We start from the raw sequence: 20693 nt of genomic DNA on the forward strand, positions 1-20693 counted from the left end.
GAATGTGCCTACCAGTATAGCCCATACAGACTTTGCATCTTTGAAGACTTCTGACATCTACCAAGTACAGCTGCTGCAATTAAATCTTGAATTAGGCCTCTGAATTAGAGTGAGAATTTCTGTCTTCTCATAACATACAGGTCTTCAATCTTTGTTGAAGAAAATTGAATGAGAAAAATCAGAAATTGTGTTTTTTATTTGAAAAGAGAATTACGTGTTATAAGTCTTTGTCAAAGTTGTATGCACCTGTCTGTAGGGATGCAAACTTTTATTCTAATTTAGGGAAAATAGAAATCCATTTTCTCAAGCTATTAAAAGGCAGCCTGAAGTTAAGGGAATTAGGGGTGGTCAGAAGATGAAGTTTGAAACTTCCGCTCTTAAAAACATGGAATGATATTTCTCACCCCTTTTTTTCTTACAGTTAAAGGTGAGAATCTAATACTGTTAAAATTGACTTTATTGATTGAGAAGTACATATAAGGACTTAACAATATAAATATAGAACTTAAAGTTAGGCACTGCTGTCTTCTTCACCTGATAGCAAAGCTATTCACCAGAAGAAACTTGTTAGCATGGTGAAGTTTTGGTATAATGCAAATAATAAATTATTAATAGCACAAAGTAAAATATAAGTTAGTTGTGTGTACTTTTTTGCTGTGTTTTTAATTTCCAAATTTGTCTCAGAATATATTACGAACTTTTTCTCAGAAGATAGTTACACTTAGTGATTTGTGAAATAATATCTATTACTAGCTATATTCCTAAAGTAAGTAGTAATTTCTCTTTTTAACCATGAACAGGATGAAGAGAGTATTCCAATAACATATCGTGAGTTACCTGAATACAAAGAACTGTTAGAGTTTAAAAAATTGAAGAGACAGAAACTACAGCAGATGCATGCAGAGAGTGGATTTGTGCAGCATGTGGGATTCAAGGTAAGCTGACCCTCTGCACTCTGCTGAGTAATAGGAGAAGTCTTCAAAGATAACACGGTTGGAATTTCCTAAAAAGGCTTTGTTTAGTACGCCAACTGTGGTTTCATAATTCTTGTTCACAGTGTCTGCTTTTCCTCATCTTTAATCAGAACAACCCAGGTAATTCACTCTTTCCAGTACCTCAAGTTTCACAGAATGTGTGGAATGCTGCTTGAAAATTAATGAGCATGCAAAGTTTTCTTCATTCATAGTATGAAAATAAAATTCTAGAGCTAGGTTATATCACCACAGAATTCTATTTTGGCATTACACTCTGTCTTGCCAATGATTCCCTGATAATAATTCTCTGATTTTTGGAGTTCTTTTTCCTGCACCTTAGACCAACAAAAGGACCGTATGAGAGTGACTCTTTTATTTGTTTTTCACTACAGAGAGAAAAGGTAGCAGCTTCTTATTCCTTTCAAATAATCCTTGCAGAAGTTGAAACAGTTCTGTAAAACAATGTTTATATGAAATTAAGAAAATAAACTTGGAGTTAAAATAGCGTGTTGTCCCAGTGTCAGCCATGTCATAAACTGTATGAAAGAAAAGATTCTCTAAATTAGGTTTTCTGGTTTGCAAAATATTTTTGTTGTGACTGTTTGCTATGTTGGAACAGCTTCTTTGCCTTGTGAAAAGTATTAGGCAGCTACATTTATATACCATCCATATAAGAATGCAAAAACATACAGTTTAAAGTTCAGTTCAAAATAACTGGAAGATTGAGATAGTCTCATTAGTTGACACCAATAGGTTTAATCATGGTAGGTTGTCAAGGCTTCCTCCTGTCTCCTCTCTCCTTCAAATTAGTGGTTTTGTTCAAAAAAAAAATCAAAATTTTGATCAGGTAGAGCAGCCTTCTAGAAAACAAAATAAGTACTTTGTTCTGCATAGTATTATTTCATATAAAACATTGAAAAGTAAATTGGCATTATATATACTGCTAAGCATTAAAAGTTTGAAAGTTTCTTTGCAACTCCAATTTGATTTTATTATGCATTATAATCTATGAAATTACATGATTATATACAGCTTTCCCTCAAGAGTGCTGCCTTGCTTAGTGCACAGTCTGGACAATAGTCACCTAATAAGCATCTCTTCAGAACATTTAGTTCTGCATGGCCTTCAGCCTCAATTAGTACACATTATTCAATTTCTACTTTGAATATTGAATTATTGAATCACACGTGGGCTTTTTATGGCTTTCATTGCTTTAATATCAAAATACTTTGCAAATACTATTTTTTTAATAAAATGAAAGGTATGGTATTATTTCTGATTCACAGAGGAGCAGGAAGCTGGAGCACAGGAGGGTTAAGGGTTTCCATTATTTTTGGCTCTGATACTGGATTTTTTATTATAATATAGTATTATATTGAATTCTGTATGTTCAGAGAAAAGTCTTAAGTATGCTTACAACTTCCTCCTTACCAGCCCTCACACTCTGAAAGCTGTCATTGTGAAAGCATGGGATACAGTTGTGACAGTTTCTTAGTAAGGTGTTTGTAACCCCGAGTTGATCGTTTGTGCTCAAGAGCAAATTACTCTGTGAATGAGTTTCACAGATGGTACCAAAGCTCTCTCAGAGCACTTCATGTCCTAAATGAAGGAGAATAAGCTAAGTGAGCACAAGATTGTTTCCACATTTTTCTTTCCTTTTCTGTCCTGTCCCTGCAGCACTCTTCCTGGTTTAGATTTTGAAAAGTTCTTGCCTCAAAGTCTTTTTTTCTAAGTTTTATCTTTTTTAAAATCAAATCTCTTTGCATTTCTGCTCCTGCTCTCCAAAGTCATGAACTTTTCATTCACTCTTCTTGTTCCATTTGTAGTTTTTCTTTTCTTCTTCCATTTCGCTGCAGTTAATGTGGGCAATTCCTCTGAGAGGAATAGTTCTTACTTTCTCATTCAGCTTAAGGTTCAGGCTTCTCTTTCTTTATCTGAACCTGTTGTCCAACTTGCTTTCCAACCACCGCTGCTTTCTTCTGTCTTGGAAATTGAATCTGTGTTAAGATATTTCACGTGGTTGAACTTAAGCTACAGAAACATCTTTCAGCAGTACGAGGATAAGCAGTGACTACAGGCAGGACTGGGTGTGGTTTTGTTGAGCAGGAGAACGATGTCAATGTGTGGAGCGTTCAGGTAGTGGGAAACAAAGCCAAGAGAAAGGCTGATCAGTCCTCAGGGAGAAGGACGTGTCTCCGCTGTGAGGACTTCCTTATCCATGAACACATTATGGTCTGCGAGGAGAAGAATTCAGCTGTGCATGCAAGCAGTAATCAGCCCACATCTTCATATATGGCATATTGATATATACTGTTACTGGCTGAAGTGAATGCAGTTGGTTTTCTTCAGTACTCTTCAATCTGCTTCACAGTGTGATAACTGCGGAATTGAACCTATTCAGGGTGTTCGGTGGCACTGCCAAGACTGTCCTCAAGAAATGTCCTTGGATTTCTGTGATTCTTGTTCTGACTGGTGAGTAGTATTCTTCTCTACTTGTTATTTGTTATTAACATGAGTATATGTGTGGCTTAATTGCAGTGGCTGCTGGGTATCTACTCAAGCAGAAAGATACATATCCCATGTTGAGTGAAGTGAAAGATTCCTTAGCATATATTTGTGGGAGATACTCATCTAGGACATGCTTAAGAAATATTTAAAAAAAATAACAATGCAGTGGACAGATTCAGTTTAGTACTGTTAAGTAATGGGGGAAATTGTATTTTGTGAAATAATTTTTCAGTGTCAAATTTGGTATGACCCTGTTAATGTGATCAGTATTTCTGAAAGTTAAAAAGAAGAAAGTATTTAACTTTTAAACTGTTATCTTTTTCTTTCCCTTGCAGTCTGCATGAAACAGAGATTCATAAGGAGGATCATCAGTTAGAACCTATTTACAGAGCAGAGACGTTTTTAGACAGAGACTACTGCATGTCCCAGGGCACCAGTTACAATTATCTTGACCCAAACTACTTTCCAGCAAATAGATGACATGGGAAGCAGATCTACAATCTTGGGTTTACTATACTATTTGAAAAATAACAATGGCACCATTGTTAATACTGTGCACATTTTGGAAAGACTGTCTGCTTTCCCTGAAATGTCGCTCACAGCATGACAGCTTCCTGGGTGTACTTGTCAAACTACAGCTTTGAGCTGTCATGGTCCTAGATCACTGAACAGCAGCTGAACATTCCTAGTGTGCAGAAGGTTTCACTGGGAGACTTTTCTTTCACCACATTAGTCATTTTTAGGTGGTGAATCTAAACACAAAAGAAAAACATACAAAAGGGTGAGCCAGAAATGGGAGCACACATTGAAGATAGAGTAAATTCCAAAGGCATTGAAGAACTCGGTTATAATGAGATCCAGAGGAGATGAAGTATTTATATAAAAAACAGTTTAGTAGCTTGCAGTTTTGTTGTGAAATAGTTTTCAGCACAGTAACTGACTTCTTTAGGCAAGGTTTTAACCAATGACAGTGTTTGCTTCTAGGATGTACTCTAAAAAATGCTCACTGTCTCAGCGATGGTTGGTTACAGGCCTTTATTAAATCGGAGCTGCTTAATCACATTGACTTTCAATTTTTTTTTACTTTTTATTTTTAAACCACGATGAACTCTATTTACCAACAGTGAAGCACTATAGGAGGCAACTGTGGCATTGCTTCCTTAACCAGCTCATGGTGTGTGAATGTTATAAAATTATCACTCAGATATATTTTTTAAATGTAATGTTATATAAGATGATCATGTGATGTGTACAAAATATGGTGAAAAGTGCCAGTGGTAGTAACTGTGTAAAGTCTCTAATACTCAACATTAACTCCTTTAAAATAAAATACACAGCCTTCTGCCTCTGTATTTGGAGTTGTTAGTGCAACTCATCAAAGAAAACTGCCTAATATAAATCATATATATGGTAATAATTTTTCCTCTTTTGTAGTCTGCACAAGATCCATGAAAGATTGTATTTTTATTACTATTTAAACAGTGATTAAATTTAGCCTGAGCAGTGAGCAAGGGTTCACATGCATTCTTTTATACTGCTGGATTTTGTTGTGCATCATTTAAAACATTTTGTATGTTTCTTCTTATCTGTGTATACAGTATGTTCTTAAATAATGTTCAATTGTCAGGAGAACTGTGAGAAATAAACTATGTGGATACAGTCTGTTTATATATAGAATGCTTGCTGTGACTTCCTTTCTGTGTAGTTTTTGACTTTTTAATCAGAATTGAGAACGTGAAAAGGACACATATTCACTATGCAGACCTGCAAGATGACAGCACCTTCCTCTGCTGTGAGTTCAGTGGGAACCGGTGGTGTTCTGCGCCCACTGAACTGTGCTTTGCCTTTTGCAGCATTAGCATTTTAGTTTTCTCCTGTCTTATTCATACTTGGTTCTTTCAGATTTCAGCAAATCAGACTTACGTAGCTTTGGTACACTGTATACCATCATCAGAGCTTTGTAATTACTGTGACATATTTTTAGTTAATATATTTTTTATTGAAATGTATAGCTGGTGATTCAGAAATACTTGATTATTTTATAACTGTAGTAGACTTCCAGTTGCTTTAAAACTTGAATATTTCGAGTAATTAGCTATAAAGGAAAGTAATTTGACTTAAAAATGGCAATAAGAAGGGTAATTGGCCGGCTGCACCTAAGAACTTTAATTATAGCCTGATCAGTGTTAACTTTCGCAGTGACATGTGGGTGTAGTCATTTTCTGCCTCAGAGAAAAGTAAGTTTAAGCATTTAATCTATTTAGAAGGTAATAGAGTACGGTTACTAGAACACTGAGCAAGCATCCTGTGTAAACATCTCACATATCTTGTACACTTAGATAAATTTAATAAACCTTAGAAATACAACAGAAACATTCACGAGATGTATTTCAGTTTCCTCTCTAATTCAGAAGAAGCTCTGAAAATCTCTCATGCAATGAGGGAATGTGAGAGACCATTTATGCTGTCGGTAAGGTGGAGATGTATTATCAGGGAGAGAATCTGTGACAGTCTGTTTGTTTTCTGTTGATATCCTGAAAAAATAATTGGAAGGAAGTAGCAGAAATTAGTGAGCATGTGATTAAATGCAAATATCCAGGCATTGATTTAGATAGCTTTGGAGGAAAAAAATCTGTATTGTGTTTTGAATGAGATTGGAAGCAGAAGGTGAATTTGAAATCTGAATCACTTAACAAAGAAGCATCTTGGATAAGTCCTTTTCTAATTGAATGTGTATAAATATTTATATTTCCATATGCATGTGTATACAGCTATTTCTCTTGCATACATTATGGGCAAATGCAAGTAGATTTCTAACGCACATATGCCCGATCGAGCATGGGATTCTTTGGGGTTGGTTTTTTTTTTCCCAAAAAAAAGACCAGAAAAAGCAGAAAGAAGTAAACTGAAACTGTATGTTAAATAATGTTCCTTTTTTATTTATTTTTAATTAGCAGCTGATTCTTGCTTTTATTCCTATCCTGGCAATAATGATACTCCACATGTTTCAACCTGTGTTGTCGTTACAAGTAACAAAATAATTACTCCAAAAAGCTACCCAGGTGAATTTGCAGCTTCAGGGTAACTGCAGATTTTTTAATCTTATTTTTTCTTAAGTACTGCACAATACAGCTGCTGGTGCTTCGAGGCTCGTTGTAGAAAAACCTGCCTTTTTCCAACTGGTGAATTATGAAAGTCACTTGCTTAAAGCTGTTGTACTGGAGATGTTACTGGTCACGTAATGCCACTGTTCTGGAACTGGAAAAGCACTTCCTAGAGCATCAGAGGTAAATGTAGTCTATAAAAGGACCCAGGGAAGGAGGAACATCCTGGATGTGAAGGATAAGAACATATCTAATACACTCCTTTGAAAAATAATTGAATTAGCATTTACAGGGCAAATGCAAGGAAACGAAAGAAAACAGAAGAACCTGCCCTGAGTGGAAAAAGGACATACTTTGTAAGCATGCTAATTTGAGCTATATTTTCAAGTTATGTACTGTGCTTTAAAAAGGATTAAACCCACATAAATTATAACAAATGATCACTTCTCATTTTTGTATGTTTTATTTGTATTATGTCCTCATTACAAGAAAAGTAATTTTAAAAATACAAATCTGCCGCATCAAGTACAACTTTGACAGAGAGCAGTCATGCAACCCGCTTCAACTGAACGTGTCCAGCGGTTCCAGTAAAGGGTGCAACTTGACAGGAATGTCAAACAAGCTTTTATTTAGTTATCATTAAACCAAAGAAATGCTACAATATTTCAGTTAACTTAATGGAAATACAATAGGATATTTACAGATTATTTTTTTTTTTTGCACATTTTATGGATATAGCCTACTAAAAAAGCAAGCAAGATGAATCAAATAATCCCCGATCCCTGAATTACTTTTTTTTTTTTCTCTGTCATTTTCAAAGTTTTGGCAATATCAATACAGGACAACAGATGATGATCTGAATTTTGCATGTGTAATCTTTTTGTAGATTAAGAGTGTCTTCATACACTGGTTCACGGTAAACTTTCTATGTACACTTCAATATATTAAAACTCTGTTATTGTGAATATTTACCAAATTGCACATTTAATGACGCTATGCAATCATTATTCTCAACTCAGTCTACAAAATTAGGAAGTCATCATTCATAACACCCTGCAGTTTCTCACAGAAGATGGGGCTGTCTCGAACATGGTGTCTGCTCTGTGGCAGTGGATCAACGGACTGACACCATATTCAGTTCTATCTTCATTTTCATTATTTTTTTTTCTACTCCTGTTATAACAGTGTTCTGGGGATGGCTGGAAACTGTTTTTAAACATCCAGCTTGACTAACTCCAGCTGTCTTACAGTGGGATGGAACAGAGAACAGATTTCAGTCACTAGAAACCAAGAACAAGCTAAGTGATACCACAAAAATTTAATACTGTTAGTTAATAACCGATGAGAAAATTGTATGCAGCATTCTTGCTGTACAATACAGTGAGTAAGAGGTTGAAGAGCTCGCTGCTGATCAGGCAACGTGTCTGACTTCCCATCAAATATACAAGATGATGAAATACAAACCAGAGCTCCGTTCACCATGCTGCTTTTAGCCCGTGAAGAGCAAACAACCAATGAAATGTACAATTCTTAGTGCAAGTTAGCATACAGGCTGCTTCCTATTAAATGTGTTGTCTGAACAGAGGAGAAGATTTCATCCAAAATAACATACCACATGCACAAATTCCAGATACCTCCCAAAAAAGCAGTACTGCTTTGAGGAGCATTTTATTCATGGCTGCCACGTGCACATGTAGTGTACACACCACTATTGTGTTTCTGTTGAAAATGCTGCTTCTTCCTTGTTCAGAAAAGAGTCAATTGACTTGCAGACTTCCAGAAAAACATCCTCTGCTGTTCCTTCTGCATCAACCTGTCAAGGAGACAAAAAGCAATACTTTTGATTAAGGAAAGGAAAAAAAAAAGAAAAAATAAAAAACCAAAAAAAAACCTGCAGGTCCAGTATAAAAGAGAAGTTCTGTTTCATGTTATAAACAGTGTAGAGGAACAACTTCCATAAATATCAGCGACCAGTTCCACAGATTGACATGAGAAGAATCTGAAAGTGCTCTTGTTTGGAGCGAAGTGCACTGATGAAATGAGGGAGCTTATGCTTGCTATCCAGAGTACTCATTTTAAAGTAAAATGACACCTTTGATACACAGAAAGCTTTCAGAGATCATCACGAACTATTTTAAAGTGTACTACCCTCCAAAAGAACCTTAATAGAATAACTTTGAAGCTATACCATTAATTAAATGAATAGTATTGACTTGTTAATTTATTTCTTGTCCTCTGAAGCGTCAGAGTCTGAGATGCTGTGTCTGACCCAAGGACAGTGAGCTGCCATGGGTCTGTTTCTGGGTCTCTGTATTTTCAAGTTTGCTGAATTGGCTCTGGTTCTCTTAGGCCTTCGGGCGCGTTTTACAGCAGCAGCGTTTTGTTGTATGACCATGACTTTTGTTGAAATTGCTTGGTTTTTTTTATAATGCAAAGATTTTGTTTTTACTTGAAGTTCTCCAGGACATTGATGTTATTTTCTTGTGTACTGAGCCCAACAAAAACAAGGCCAAATTGTTATTTCGTTCAGAGGAACAGCATACTGCTCTGTAGTGACAGGGAACATCACTTGCAGCCATTAATGCTTCTGTGTGCTACCTACAAAACATAACGTTGCATCAGGATTTTTGAGCAATGAGTTTCATGCCTGTCCTATGCAAGTAATTAGTGCTTAGGGAAGGTGAACTTTCATCTTCACCATTGTGGCAAAAGCAGCTTTCCTGCTGGCTGTGAACATCATACCCATTGCACCCGGTTGGTGTTCAGTTTCTCCCACATGGAACAGTTCCTCCCTGGTGAGGGTCTGGCAATTCTGTACCCAAAATTTTGTTTCCTCTCTGCTTTGTTGTGCGTGGTGTTCCACGCATGCATGCCGTAATTTGCACACATTCTAATTAGATCCACGACAAGTTTCCTGAAGCCTGTTTTTCTGAGCTATGTGCTGCATTTTTATCTCCAAGGTGCCAACTAGGATGCCAGACAACTGTCGTGTTTGAAGAGAACATTCCGGCCCATCGTGCTTTCTGCCACCTCTTTGTTCTGCAGGGAAAAGGAACTTCAAACTCCAAGGAGAGTATTTTTGAAATAGGCAATGAAATTCCCCTCAGACACAGTGTTGTCTTGCAGCCAGCTCCTTTATAGCCTGTCTACACTCAACCCACATGCTTCTGGTCTGATGACAACCAGGTGAAACTAATCCTCTGAGGGCAGTGTGAACCTGATGGCAGACAGCCTGTTCCCTGCCAGTCTAACCAGGTCAGCCTGGGCAGATACTTTGTTCCTGTTCAGCTCAGTCACACCTGTGTAGGTAGCACAGCAAAATGGAACTGCCGTACAGTTGGATGAAGCACGTGGGATTATGGCTTGATAACTGGTACATTAGGCAGACATTCTTCAAGATGTTATCTCCATGTCCGTTGAAATGGCTGCCCTCCTCTTCCTCTGATTCCTCCTGGAAAACTGACATAATGGGGCTGTGACTTGCAGGGAATTAAACAGCACTATGTGAATGCTGCCTTGAACAGACAGCTCTGAGCCCGAGGCAGTAAAAAATGTGAACGTATTTTCTACAGCTCCTGCAAGTAATGGTTATCTGTGCTGGAGCTGCAGGATGTGTGCCAGCCTGTTGTGAGCATTTGGCGGCTCCTCCTGTACAGCTCCGATAGTGAAGAAAAATGCAGAAAAGTGTTTAGTAATAAATGTGATACTTCACTTATATTATATCTGGGCTTATATAGATTATCAAATACACTCACATATATACATACAATTTCTGTATATACTTACATTTTTGTATATAAACATGTGTATTTGATGAATATATGCATCCTTTCCTCTCTTAATATGTTGGTTTCTTTTTTAATCTTTATTCCATAAGTACAGCTGAATTGGATAACCAATTTAGTCTCATCAGTGCAGCTGCCTTGCCACAGGTGTCTCAGTGCCCTTTTCTAGAACTGGGATTGATACTCAGGTCTAGGTCTAAGCAGCTGTGGGGAAGAATCAGATTTATGAGCTTGGAAATTGCTGCCTTTTTATGACTGACTGGAATGCTGCCTTCCTAACAGTCACAGTAGAATATGGACAAGTTTGATGGCAGCCTGGTGCTTCCTGTGATGGCCTCCCAAATAACAAAAGTCCAATTCATAAAGCTAACATAACATTGCCGTACAAAACTAACTTAATGTGGCACTACTTCACAGCCAGTACAGCATCAGTGGCACTCTGCAGTTCCAGGAGAGAAAAGTGTATTCTTCAGATTATAAGACAACTCATGAACCATGACTGTTTTCAGAGTTATTCAAGGCTATGTTCTTATGTTAAAAGCAAGATCTAGATACAGTTTTATATAGTGCTTCTTGTTCTGAAATATCAGTATGGCTCTAGATAAATTCTGATATGGAACAATGTAATGGCTTATATGAAATGATTAAAATAATCCTCTTCATAATACAATGTTGCTCATTCTAGGATTAAAATCAGCTAATTACATTAACTGTCATCAAATCTCCACTTGTCGTAGGTTTGGGAGTCTAGAACCCTACATATATACTGCCACTGAGAAGAAACTGCCTGAGGAGAGGATGGCTGAGGACTGTGATTGTCACAAAGTCAGACCAAGACTGGAATAAACTCAGTGGTTAGAAACTTCATGTTGCAGTTAGTCAAGGTCAGCTGTGTTGTTGCTAACATTTTTATTCTGTCATTAAGTAAGAAATCCAGGGGAGACCTGCTGCCCCGATTCATGTTTGGGGTGAACTTACCTCTAACTATTATCTGTAACCCTACTACTGATGTTTCTGATACACTTTTCCACACTGGTTTATCATCTTATGGGACAAACCACCAAGGGGAGTGACAAAGAAATGCATGTTCTTTTGTTCCTCAAGTATTTATCTGCTAGGGTTAATGACTTTGACAACCTTTCAAAAGATGGAACTAAATTACACATTTACTGTCACTATAACCATTGATCATCCCTTCTCTAAAGGGAAGATTACACATTAGTCCCTCCCTGGAGGAACTTCTATTAGGGGATATTAACATGAGAAGGTTCAGAAATGGAAGGCCATGAGGTGGTGGGTGTTTGCTGATTCAGTGTGGCCATCTGCTTACAGTTGTGTTTGTTTCATAATAGTTACAGGAAATGTTTGTGATAAGACTTGAATAGTTTCTACTTAGCCAGTATGTAGTTTCACCTGATTTTAGAAAAAATAAAAACCCAACACTGTAACAACACTATAAGGAAGAAGGACAAAAGAAGGAGAAAAAAAGAAAAAGAGAAAGAGAAAGGGGAAAAAATGAAGAAAAAGAAAGAAGAAAAGAAAAATAAGAAGACAAAGAGGAGGAGAAAAGGGAATGCATTTTGACTTGAATCTACTACAGTGTTGTCCAATCTGAAATAATTAAGGTTTTCGGACATCCTTGAAAACCTGCTCTGGGATTTGCTTGTTTCTTATAGTAATATTCCTTTTCCTCAGATGACTGTTTGAATTGGAAACTTGTATTTAAGACACCTTCTATTTTGATGTTAGGTACATAAAGATCGGTCTTGTCTTGCTTGACTAGCAAAGCATTGCTCTCCTGTATTACTTATTACCCTCCTACCTACTGTCACTTGAGAAAAGCTTTGAAGTATGAGTCAAACATTAAAAGCAATCTTTTTATTTCCTTTCTTCTCAATTGACATTCAAAGATATTTAAATCTAGGCATGTTAAAACACAAGTACATGCTTACTAAATTTTCAAACACACTTTTCTGTCCAGCTGCCTTTGAAGTTACTGAGAAATAAATTTTAAAACAACAATATCTACCTGCCTCCTACAGCTGTCAGAATACAGTTCATCCATCTGAAACATCTGCTTCCCACACAATTAGGTAACTTGCAACTGTTGTTTTTGTGAGCAATGCTTTCAGCACTCAGATTCCCAGCAAGCTCCTTGTTAAAAAGCATCTACCTGTCATTAGCAACAGGTGGATGTTCTGTAACTGACCATAAAAGCAATTATGAAAAATGAAACTATATCTCCTCAACATGATTACTTTTTAAATTAATTGGAAATATCCTAACTCATAGTTACAACTACTTTGCCTTCCAGAACATTGTTTAGAATCTTGATGCTTCAGCAGAAAAGGGCGCAGAGGACACTGTCTTTGCCAGTTTTGTCAGATCCCCCTCTCCGTGTAAATACATCCTGTGACCTGTGATCACAGGTCTTCCTGCTGGAAGATCCACCAGTGTTCATTCCTGTCATGTTCACAGATATTTCATCTGCATACAAAGGTTCCACCTTTTGTGCATACCTTGTACTTGCATTGCTGTGTAGAAACACTGACAGGTAATCTTGGACAAAGGGAAATTTGAAATTTGATCTTCTGGTAGCTTTGTCAGGTCACCGTTATTGTTCAGAGATCGGCAGAATGGAAAAATGCTCCATTTCCATGTATCAGATTAGTTATTTATTGTGACTCAATGCACAATAACTCTGGGTTTAGAGAATGTCATAAAATTCTCATTGCTTAAAATGAGAATGCTGTTGCAACCACATACCTTTGTCTTTTTCATGTAAATAAAGCAAAGAGACAGCAGACTGCAGACAAAGCTCAGTCAGACCTGAATTTTTTTGTCTGCAGTGGGTTGAAGAGGCTCCTGCCACTCATGTGTAAGGCCATTTCACATGCAAGGAAAGAGCAAACTAATCTGACAGCATGGTCTCAAGCACACCTTGATGCAGCACAACAAATGAGTCCCTCCATTGAGTGCATATCAAGCCTTTAATTTCCACATCAAACCCTTTTCTGGCCTTATGCCCAGGTCTGAATTTTACAATTGCATATTTAATTTCCTGCCTGTTTCAGGACTGAAAACTTCTAGGCTGGATTGGACAAGTTAAACACATACCACCATTGCCATGTGCCACATACCACCAATCCATGGAAAACTGCCCAACTCTAAATACACTTAAAATGGAGCAATCAAATCATACCAATATGCCAGAACAATTTTCTCGTTAATTAAATCTATTTAACAATTGTGACTTTCTCCTCTGTGACAAAGCAGGGACTGACTGCTATAATTAAGCCCTACAAGACAAAAAAACACCACTTCAGTTAGAATTATTACTGTGCTTAGTCACACATTGCACTAAGGTGGCTACAAAAGGTTGATGCTGAATTTCAATGGCAACTAGGTGGGATTTAGGCTCTTAAGATTCCTCTAAAAATCTCAACATCTTCTCCAATGGATTCCTAAGAAAGACCCTGACTGGAATCTCCAGGGACACACAGCTCACAGAGGACCTCCACAAAGGCAGGGCAGTGGAAGGATGCCACTACACCCAACACAGTTTGACTTGTGTGACTGACCAAGTCAGGCTGTATGAGTAAACTATCTGGAATCTCTTATCCATGAAAATTATCAAGCAGGATTTCTTATACAAGCATTCCTTCAAGAAGAAAATTGCTTTGTTTCAAAATATTTGGTGCATTTCCAAAATTGAAGAATAGTCTGGGAGGACTGATTTTAGAAGCTGACTTTTGCTGAATATTTTTGCAATGTTCTCCAAATGCTGATAAATAGCTGAACATATACTTGTTCACATCATAAGGGTTTGGTGTGTGGGGGGGTCTCTCTACTTACATTTAAAATGGATGCACATCTTTGATAGCAGATGTGTATTTTTCAGTTTAGTAAAAAGGGGATGAGGTAGACATATCTATATGGAGTACCTGTGTTCAAGAAAATATAACACATTTTTCAACCTTAAAAGGACATTTTACATGATGATGTTTATAAAGTTGATTTTACTGAGCTTTCATACTACATAGTTCCACACTCAGAGAATGGAGGTATGCTAAACACCTACATTCATCAGAAGGAAGTACAGACACTGTGCAGACACTGTAAGAAAAAAACAGTGTATGCACTGTTCAGGCAAAGCATGATTACTTTTTGACATGCAAACACATGATGTCACTTCCCACAAAAGTAATGGTAGAAGAGTGCAAAGAACACATCCAGTTCTGTCCCATAGACTAGATAAGTCCCTTGAGGACTTGTAGGAAAAGAGTGCATGTTTTGTCATTGCATAGATTGCATAAGATATAAAGAAGGAACATACAGTAGAAGTATTAAGGAATTCCAACGAGAATTCATATCAAGTGAAATAAGGTAGAACGTGAATGCAAAAATCTATGTGTTAAGTGTTTAATGTAGATTCATTCTTTTGGGGGCTGTCAATTGCTTAAGGCTTCAAGAAATAGAAACATGGTAGGTACAGCTCGCTATAGTAAGATTTTGGAGATAAATAGAGCTCCAGTTTCCTTTTAAATTGCACTATGTTAGTATATTGTGCATTATACCAAATTCTTAATTAAAAGCAGCCTTGCAATGTTGGCAAGGTAGTTCATAAGGAAAGAAAATAGAAATAAAACTAGATAATAACGTTCTTGAGTTTTAATAATTATGTGGATTTTTTCTTCCTCTCTGCCTTCTGGGCACTTCTTAGAGGGTTAGCAAAGGACACCAAACAGGACTTTCCCTTTAGTAATCAGTTCTGTTTTTCTCATGACAATATTGTTTACTCTCTCCTCAGGTCAGGATGTGGGTGCACGAATTAACTGCATGTTTATTGTTTGGATACTTTGCAGAGGAGAATGGTTTGGGATTGGTGACTTGCATATTTGCTACATCCTTTAGAAAAAAGCTTCCATAATATTTCAAGTATTTTTGGCTTCTGTACATTTCAAGACAAGAAGAATCAGCAGGACTAGTTTTTTCCAGTTGACCATAAGGGACATTTGCTGTGATGGAGCAGGGAAATATATAAAAATAAATGTAGACTTCCCATATAAATGAGATTACAGATGTGCCAACATATCCATCAGTTAATTGCACTGGTGTAAGCTTTCTTGCTTCTCTGCGAAGTATTGATTAGAGAATATAAAAATGCTTTAAATATCACATTCTCAGCAGCGTAAACTGAAATAATTAACTGAAATTAATATAACTGTCATTTATTCCAGCTGAAAGGTATTATGCGCAGGTCTGTTTTATTTCAGGATATACAGTTGTGTAAATGTAACTAAGGGGCTTTAGATTAACATAATCTTTTAACCTAATCATGAGAGCCTTTATAGAGGAACAAATCCTAATACCTAAAGAAAAGCTTTCAGCATTAATGTTAAGTAAGAGATTCTATACAGATGAGGTAGCGATTCGGGATGCAAGGTCAGGTACAGGATAAAGCTGTCTTTTTATTCTTTCAAGTTGTACCACGAAACTCAGAAATTTGCAGAAGTTGCAAACAAACCATGGAGGTGAAAGGTGAGATCAAAGTGGAAAGTGCAAAAACTAATACAGTTCATAAATGGTGTGCCAGTTGTTTCCTGAATACTGCTTAGATAATGGAAGAAAGAAGCAGTAATTTAATTCAAAATTTCAATCAACTTACCTTGCATAACTGTGTTTTTCTCTCATAGTATGCAGTCAGAGGTTTTGCTGCTTGGTAATAGCCTTCAATTCCTTCCTTGATGGTTTCAGCACTATCAAAGTGCTGACTGGTCTGATTTCTCATCAAAGAGCAACTATTCATGCTTTCTGCAGAGCAGTCCAGACAGAACACGAGTTTTGGTTCCCCAATCTAGAAACAAAGAAAAAAAATAAGTCTTCAAACCAGTGATCTGGCAAAACCTATTTTATTTGGAAATTCTACCAAAAGAGACTTCAAGAAAATTATTAGCAAATTATTTATTAGTGTAGGCAGAAATAATGCTTATTAACACCTCTTATTGTAGCAGCATTTAGAGATCCTAGTTTTCAGGATCAAGACTTGATTGGGCTGTAGGCACACAGAGAAAAAGAGATATGATCTGAAAATTCTAGCTGCTTGTCTTGAAGCTCATCAGTATGTTCATTATTTGCAGTTGTTTGATAAAAGCTGGACTCACGGTCGGGAGTTGGACTCTGTGATCTTTAAGAGTCACTTCCAACTCAGGATATTCTGATTGTATTTGATTTGTATGATTGTATTGGGATTTGATATATTACTTTGCATTTTCAAATAGGTTAATCATTTCCAAATTCTATGAGAAGCCAACCACTTAGTGTTTTATGGCTAGTGTCAGACTCATCCTGAAAGAAAGTCTGCCTTTTTCTAGATAAACAACATAAGTAAAGATTTATTTATTTTTATTCCCAAGCCTTGGCAAAACCAGAACTGTCTCTATCTACATTTGATAGTATATGCCTTCAGTACTTTATGGATGAAAAATAACTTGCAGGAAAGAACAATACATTCCTGATAACATTTTAGGAGACAGCCAAAAGCTCTAAACACAAATCTCTATCATTCTTTCTCTAAGCAGATAAAAAATATGGATATCATTTAGAATAAATCTTGCAGTACATTCTGACATGCCCTGCTCAAGCACAGCTCTGTCTGACACAAGATTTTATCTGAGCAACAACTGTTGGCCTGAGTGTACAGCGATAAACTCCACTCAAGCAAGTAAAACAAAGGTGTTATAGGATTGGAGATAAGTCACATAATAATTTTTCTGTGCAGATATGTATTGAAGATTTCAGTTATGCTTTCAGGCTTTTTCTCACTCCTTCCAGCAGGGATTGGAGAACAATTAGGAAAAACTGAGAAAGTCTGTAGAAAAAATGACTATTTTTCCCCTAATGACCATTAGAAATTCATGTTCTTTCCATGGTTACAGCAAAGTAAATCTCAATTACTGATGCATGGAAATCATTGTCACTAACCCAGTTTGTATTTCATAAAAGAAGAAATACTCTAAAGGTAAATATTTCATGTTAGGATTTGACTGAGGATGGCTGGATTGCATTGACCTTTCTACTACCGTAATGTCTTTCTAAGAGACAGCTGATTTGAAGGGATTATTTTGAACAGTTCAATGACAGGCTTTTTTCCAAGCATTTTTTTTCCACACAGCTCAGAAAACATTAATTTCATTAGCATTAGCAGCAGCAGTATTGGGTTTGGGGATTTAAAAAGCAAGCAAGGCAGTTTTAGCAGTGCAGAGATTTGAACTGAGAAGTTAAAGAGAGATGTGGGCTTAATCAATGATTTCAACAAATGCCCTTTTGTCTAATTAGTGGGAATTTATTTCCCCCCAACTCCTTATAAAGAATTTCATGATCTTGTCTAATTTATAATGATATAAATGAGTAATAATAGTGTCTTGTTTGACTGACTGATTTGCTATTGAAAAACCTGTGTGGTTCTCGTGAAGGTTTCAATACTTGTATTTTCTTGATTTCAACACATTACAGAAACATCATTCTTAAGTGTTAAAAATTGCAAAAGGTAGAAGTAATGTCCCTATCGAATTTATAGCATTTTTAATTACTTTTTTTTTTTTTTAAGAAGCTACTCAGCCTGGTAATGTGGAACTTGTATTTAATAGTTTTTTCTATTTCTCATATATACTAGAAAGATTGAGGAGGGAACAAAGGATTGCAAACTTTTGCTTCTCTAGAATTATAGCTAGTAAAAAAAAAATATATTTATTTCTTAGAAAGGCACTGAGCAGAACTTATGAGAGAATAAGCTGTTTCTGCATAGCTAATTCTAATTAGAGCTGTCAAGCTTATAAGTAGAAGCACTATTTCCAAAGTCTTCTAAATAGAATATCTCTTTGTTAACAATTAAGATGCTTTTTGCACATCATGTCGATATGTAGCATTATTCATACGCACTTTGACACCATTAATATATGAAGCTCCAACTAATTTCATTCAATTATAGCGTAGGAAGAGTTTCTGACCACTCTTCAGAAAGAGCTGCAGAGCATTATCTCAGTAATGACTCATTTAAAAAACTTTGTAGAATTTCTGAGCAGGCAAATTTACCCTGTGAAGACTGAAGTGAATGCATTGATTCAAAACAGGTATGACAGCATATTCAACGATAAACTTTGGGGCCTCTGTATTTTACCAAAAATATTGAAGAATGCTTAGGACTGTGGAATCTTTTGCTATGTCCCAGTGTCTATTGGAACTGGTAAGCAGCTAAATAAAGCAGATGTTTTTGAGAAGAAAATAGATGATTCATTCAGGAGGCTCATATAGAGTATTCTCTGCAGATTTAGAAATGGACAGCTGAGATTTCTAAGTAAGTCTTTGCACATTCTGAGGAAATCAATAACTCTCTGAATTGCCACACAGCCACTTGCAAAGCATTCTTTCTATGGCTGTTACCTGTTACTCATCACAAAAACTTTATTAGCGTTTGCTGATTCAAAGTGGCAGCAAGCTTTAGCAGAGGTCACTCAATGGCAGGAAATTAACTGTGGTGACACAGACTTTCATGTGTCTTTCACGAGAACAGAAGCCCCCGTCCACTAGAAGTAGAAAATGGATGCTAAAAATCATAATTTCAACTATATGAGAATTGCTCTTTGTTTTTATTATATCTAGTTAAAATTAGCCATCTGCTGTAGGCAAGCAAAAAAGCCCTAGTCACTGTATTGGTGATATGATCAGCATCAAAACTATTCTTTGGGCTATTGGATTGGCTCTTTACAAGTCCCCACTGCAATCAATTGAAGGTGGTTTCCCAAGCAGAACCAGGAGCATAGTTGTATCTTAACAAGTAACAGAACTATGAATACACATTCACCTTGCTCTCAAACTCTTCTGCTTCTTTCAGCTCACGGGGATAACCATCAATCAGAAATCCTTTTGTGTCTCCTAAACTGGTGATCATGGCTTCTTTCAGTAGCTCTAGGACAATATCCTGCATTGGAAAGAAAGGGAGTTACTTGATTAATTGATTCATAAGAGTAGCTGGTATCTTTATTTGCTACACTGACTTAGTGCCCTTAAGAATCACTCTGATCTGATTTGCTAAAACCACATCCTGTGATTGCAGGTGTTTTTCTTTGGTACCTGCACATGTTTTGTAATCCTAGCATTGCAACCTATCCTTGAGCTTCCAAAGTATCCTCTAAGTAATTGGGGATATTTTGTAGTTTCAAAATTAATTTTAGTATCTGCGAAACTTTGCGGGCACTGCCGCATTTTCTAATCTAATTGCATTTGCTATGTCATTGTTATAATTATATTACATGGAAAGTGTTAAGAGACCCCATCTGATCAATCTCACTGAGGAGCAAAGCAATCAAAATCAAGCCTCAGCATAGCTTTTAGTTTCCCCTGAGCAGCACTTCCCAATTTCTTTCATTAGTAAACACACTCTACAATCTAACTGCACTTGCTGAAGACCCATCAAGAGTTCAGGCTGCAGACCTGCTATGTAAAAGTCAAGTCCGGCTAAGAACAACACTGTCTTCATGGTCTCCATTAAACTGCAGTCCAGCTGCTCTGGGATATCAGCCAGCCAGCTCTGCAGGGAACCACTGCAGGTATTGTAAATCAGAATAGCTGCTAGAAGTACCAGCTCTGAATCTGAAATGCAAAGTTATAAAATGTACATAAAGTTTCCGTTTCCTGTACTTATTCTTACATATTGCAGTGCATAGCACAGCATCTGTCTCACTGTATTTCATGATTCATTTATATGGTGTATGGAACTCAAATGTAAATTACTCCAGGCACAGAAGAAGGAAACAAGTACCACATATCTGGCAACGAAGAAGATTCTCTCTCAAGTGGCAGATTCCTTTTCCTTTAATAGGAATAATCTCTTATTCTCTTATTTCTACCCTTTTAGACAATCTACATACTACTGCCTTTGTAAACTGTTAGGACTCCAAACAAAATTGTATCTTACTCCAGGCACAGGTTCACCACATTCCATGATGTCTTTGATAAATTTACTTCTCTCTGATAGTGATGATAACTCATTTTGGAGGAGGTCAGCAGTGGACAGATGAGTAAATCCATATTTCTTGGCTAACTGTTCACATTGGCTGCTTTTGCCAGACCCAGGGCCACCTTTGTGAGGAAAAATATCAAGAATTACAAAGGAATAAATATCTTCCTTTTCTCAATTTATAGCAGCTAAGAAAATTGAAAGAAATTGGTGCCTGCCTACTTTGCTTTTATTTTTTTTTTATTTTTATTTTTTTTAAGCACAGAGACACTACACTGGAACAAGTCATATATTTCCCTTCTGA

The 20693-nt window shown here is 36.7% G+C and overlaps 2 protein-coding genes across 10 annotated transcripts in view; one reads left to right on the top strand and one right to left on the bottom strand.

Annotated features, from left to right (window-relative positions):
- ZZZ3 (zinc finger ZZ-type containing 3) overlaps window positions 1–11238 on the top strand; it is a 62732-nt gene extending 51494 nt beyond the window's left edge. For 7 of the 9 annotated variants that reach the window (XM_031600633.2, XM_090146503.1, XM_090146500.1 and 4 more), the window contains exons 11-13: window positions 801–935; window positions 3346–3446; window positions 3818–6800. In XM_031600633.2, coding sequence (XP_031456493.2) covers window positions 801–935; window positions 3346–3446; window positions 3818–3962 — 381 coding nt within the window. In that variant the 3' untranslated portion in view covers window positions 3963–6800. Of the gene's footprint in view, window positions 1–800; window positions 936–3345; window positions 3447–3817; window positions 6801–9546; window positions 9627–11108 lie in introns of those variants that run through there. The other 2 variants (XM_090146504.1, XM_090146505.1) reach the window with 2 other exon arrangements.
- AK5 (adenylate kinase 5) overlaps window positions 7211–20693 on the bottom strand; it is an 86408-nt gene continuing 72925 nt past the window's right edge. The window contains exons 11-14 of the mRNA XM_031600668.2: window positions 20348–20511; window positions 19235–19351; window positions 16040–16228; window positions 7211–8399 (exon numbers count right to left, since the gene is read on the bottom strand). Coding sequence (XP_031456528.1) covers window positions 8295–8399; window positions 16040–16228; window positions 19235–19351; window positions 20348–20511 — 575 coding nt within the window. The 3' untranslated portion in view covers window positions 7211–8294. The remainder of the gene's footprint in view (window positions 8400–16039; window positions 16229–19234; window positions 19352–20347; window positions 20512–20693) is intronic.

Source organism: Phasianus colchicus, chromosome 9 (genome assembly GCF_987193195.1).
Source record: "Phasianus colchicus chromosome 9, bPhaCol1.hap1.1, whole genome shotgun sequence".
NCBI lineage: Eukaryota > Metazoa > Chordata > Aves > Galliformes > Phasianidae > Phasianus > Phasianus colchicus.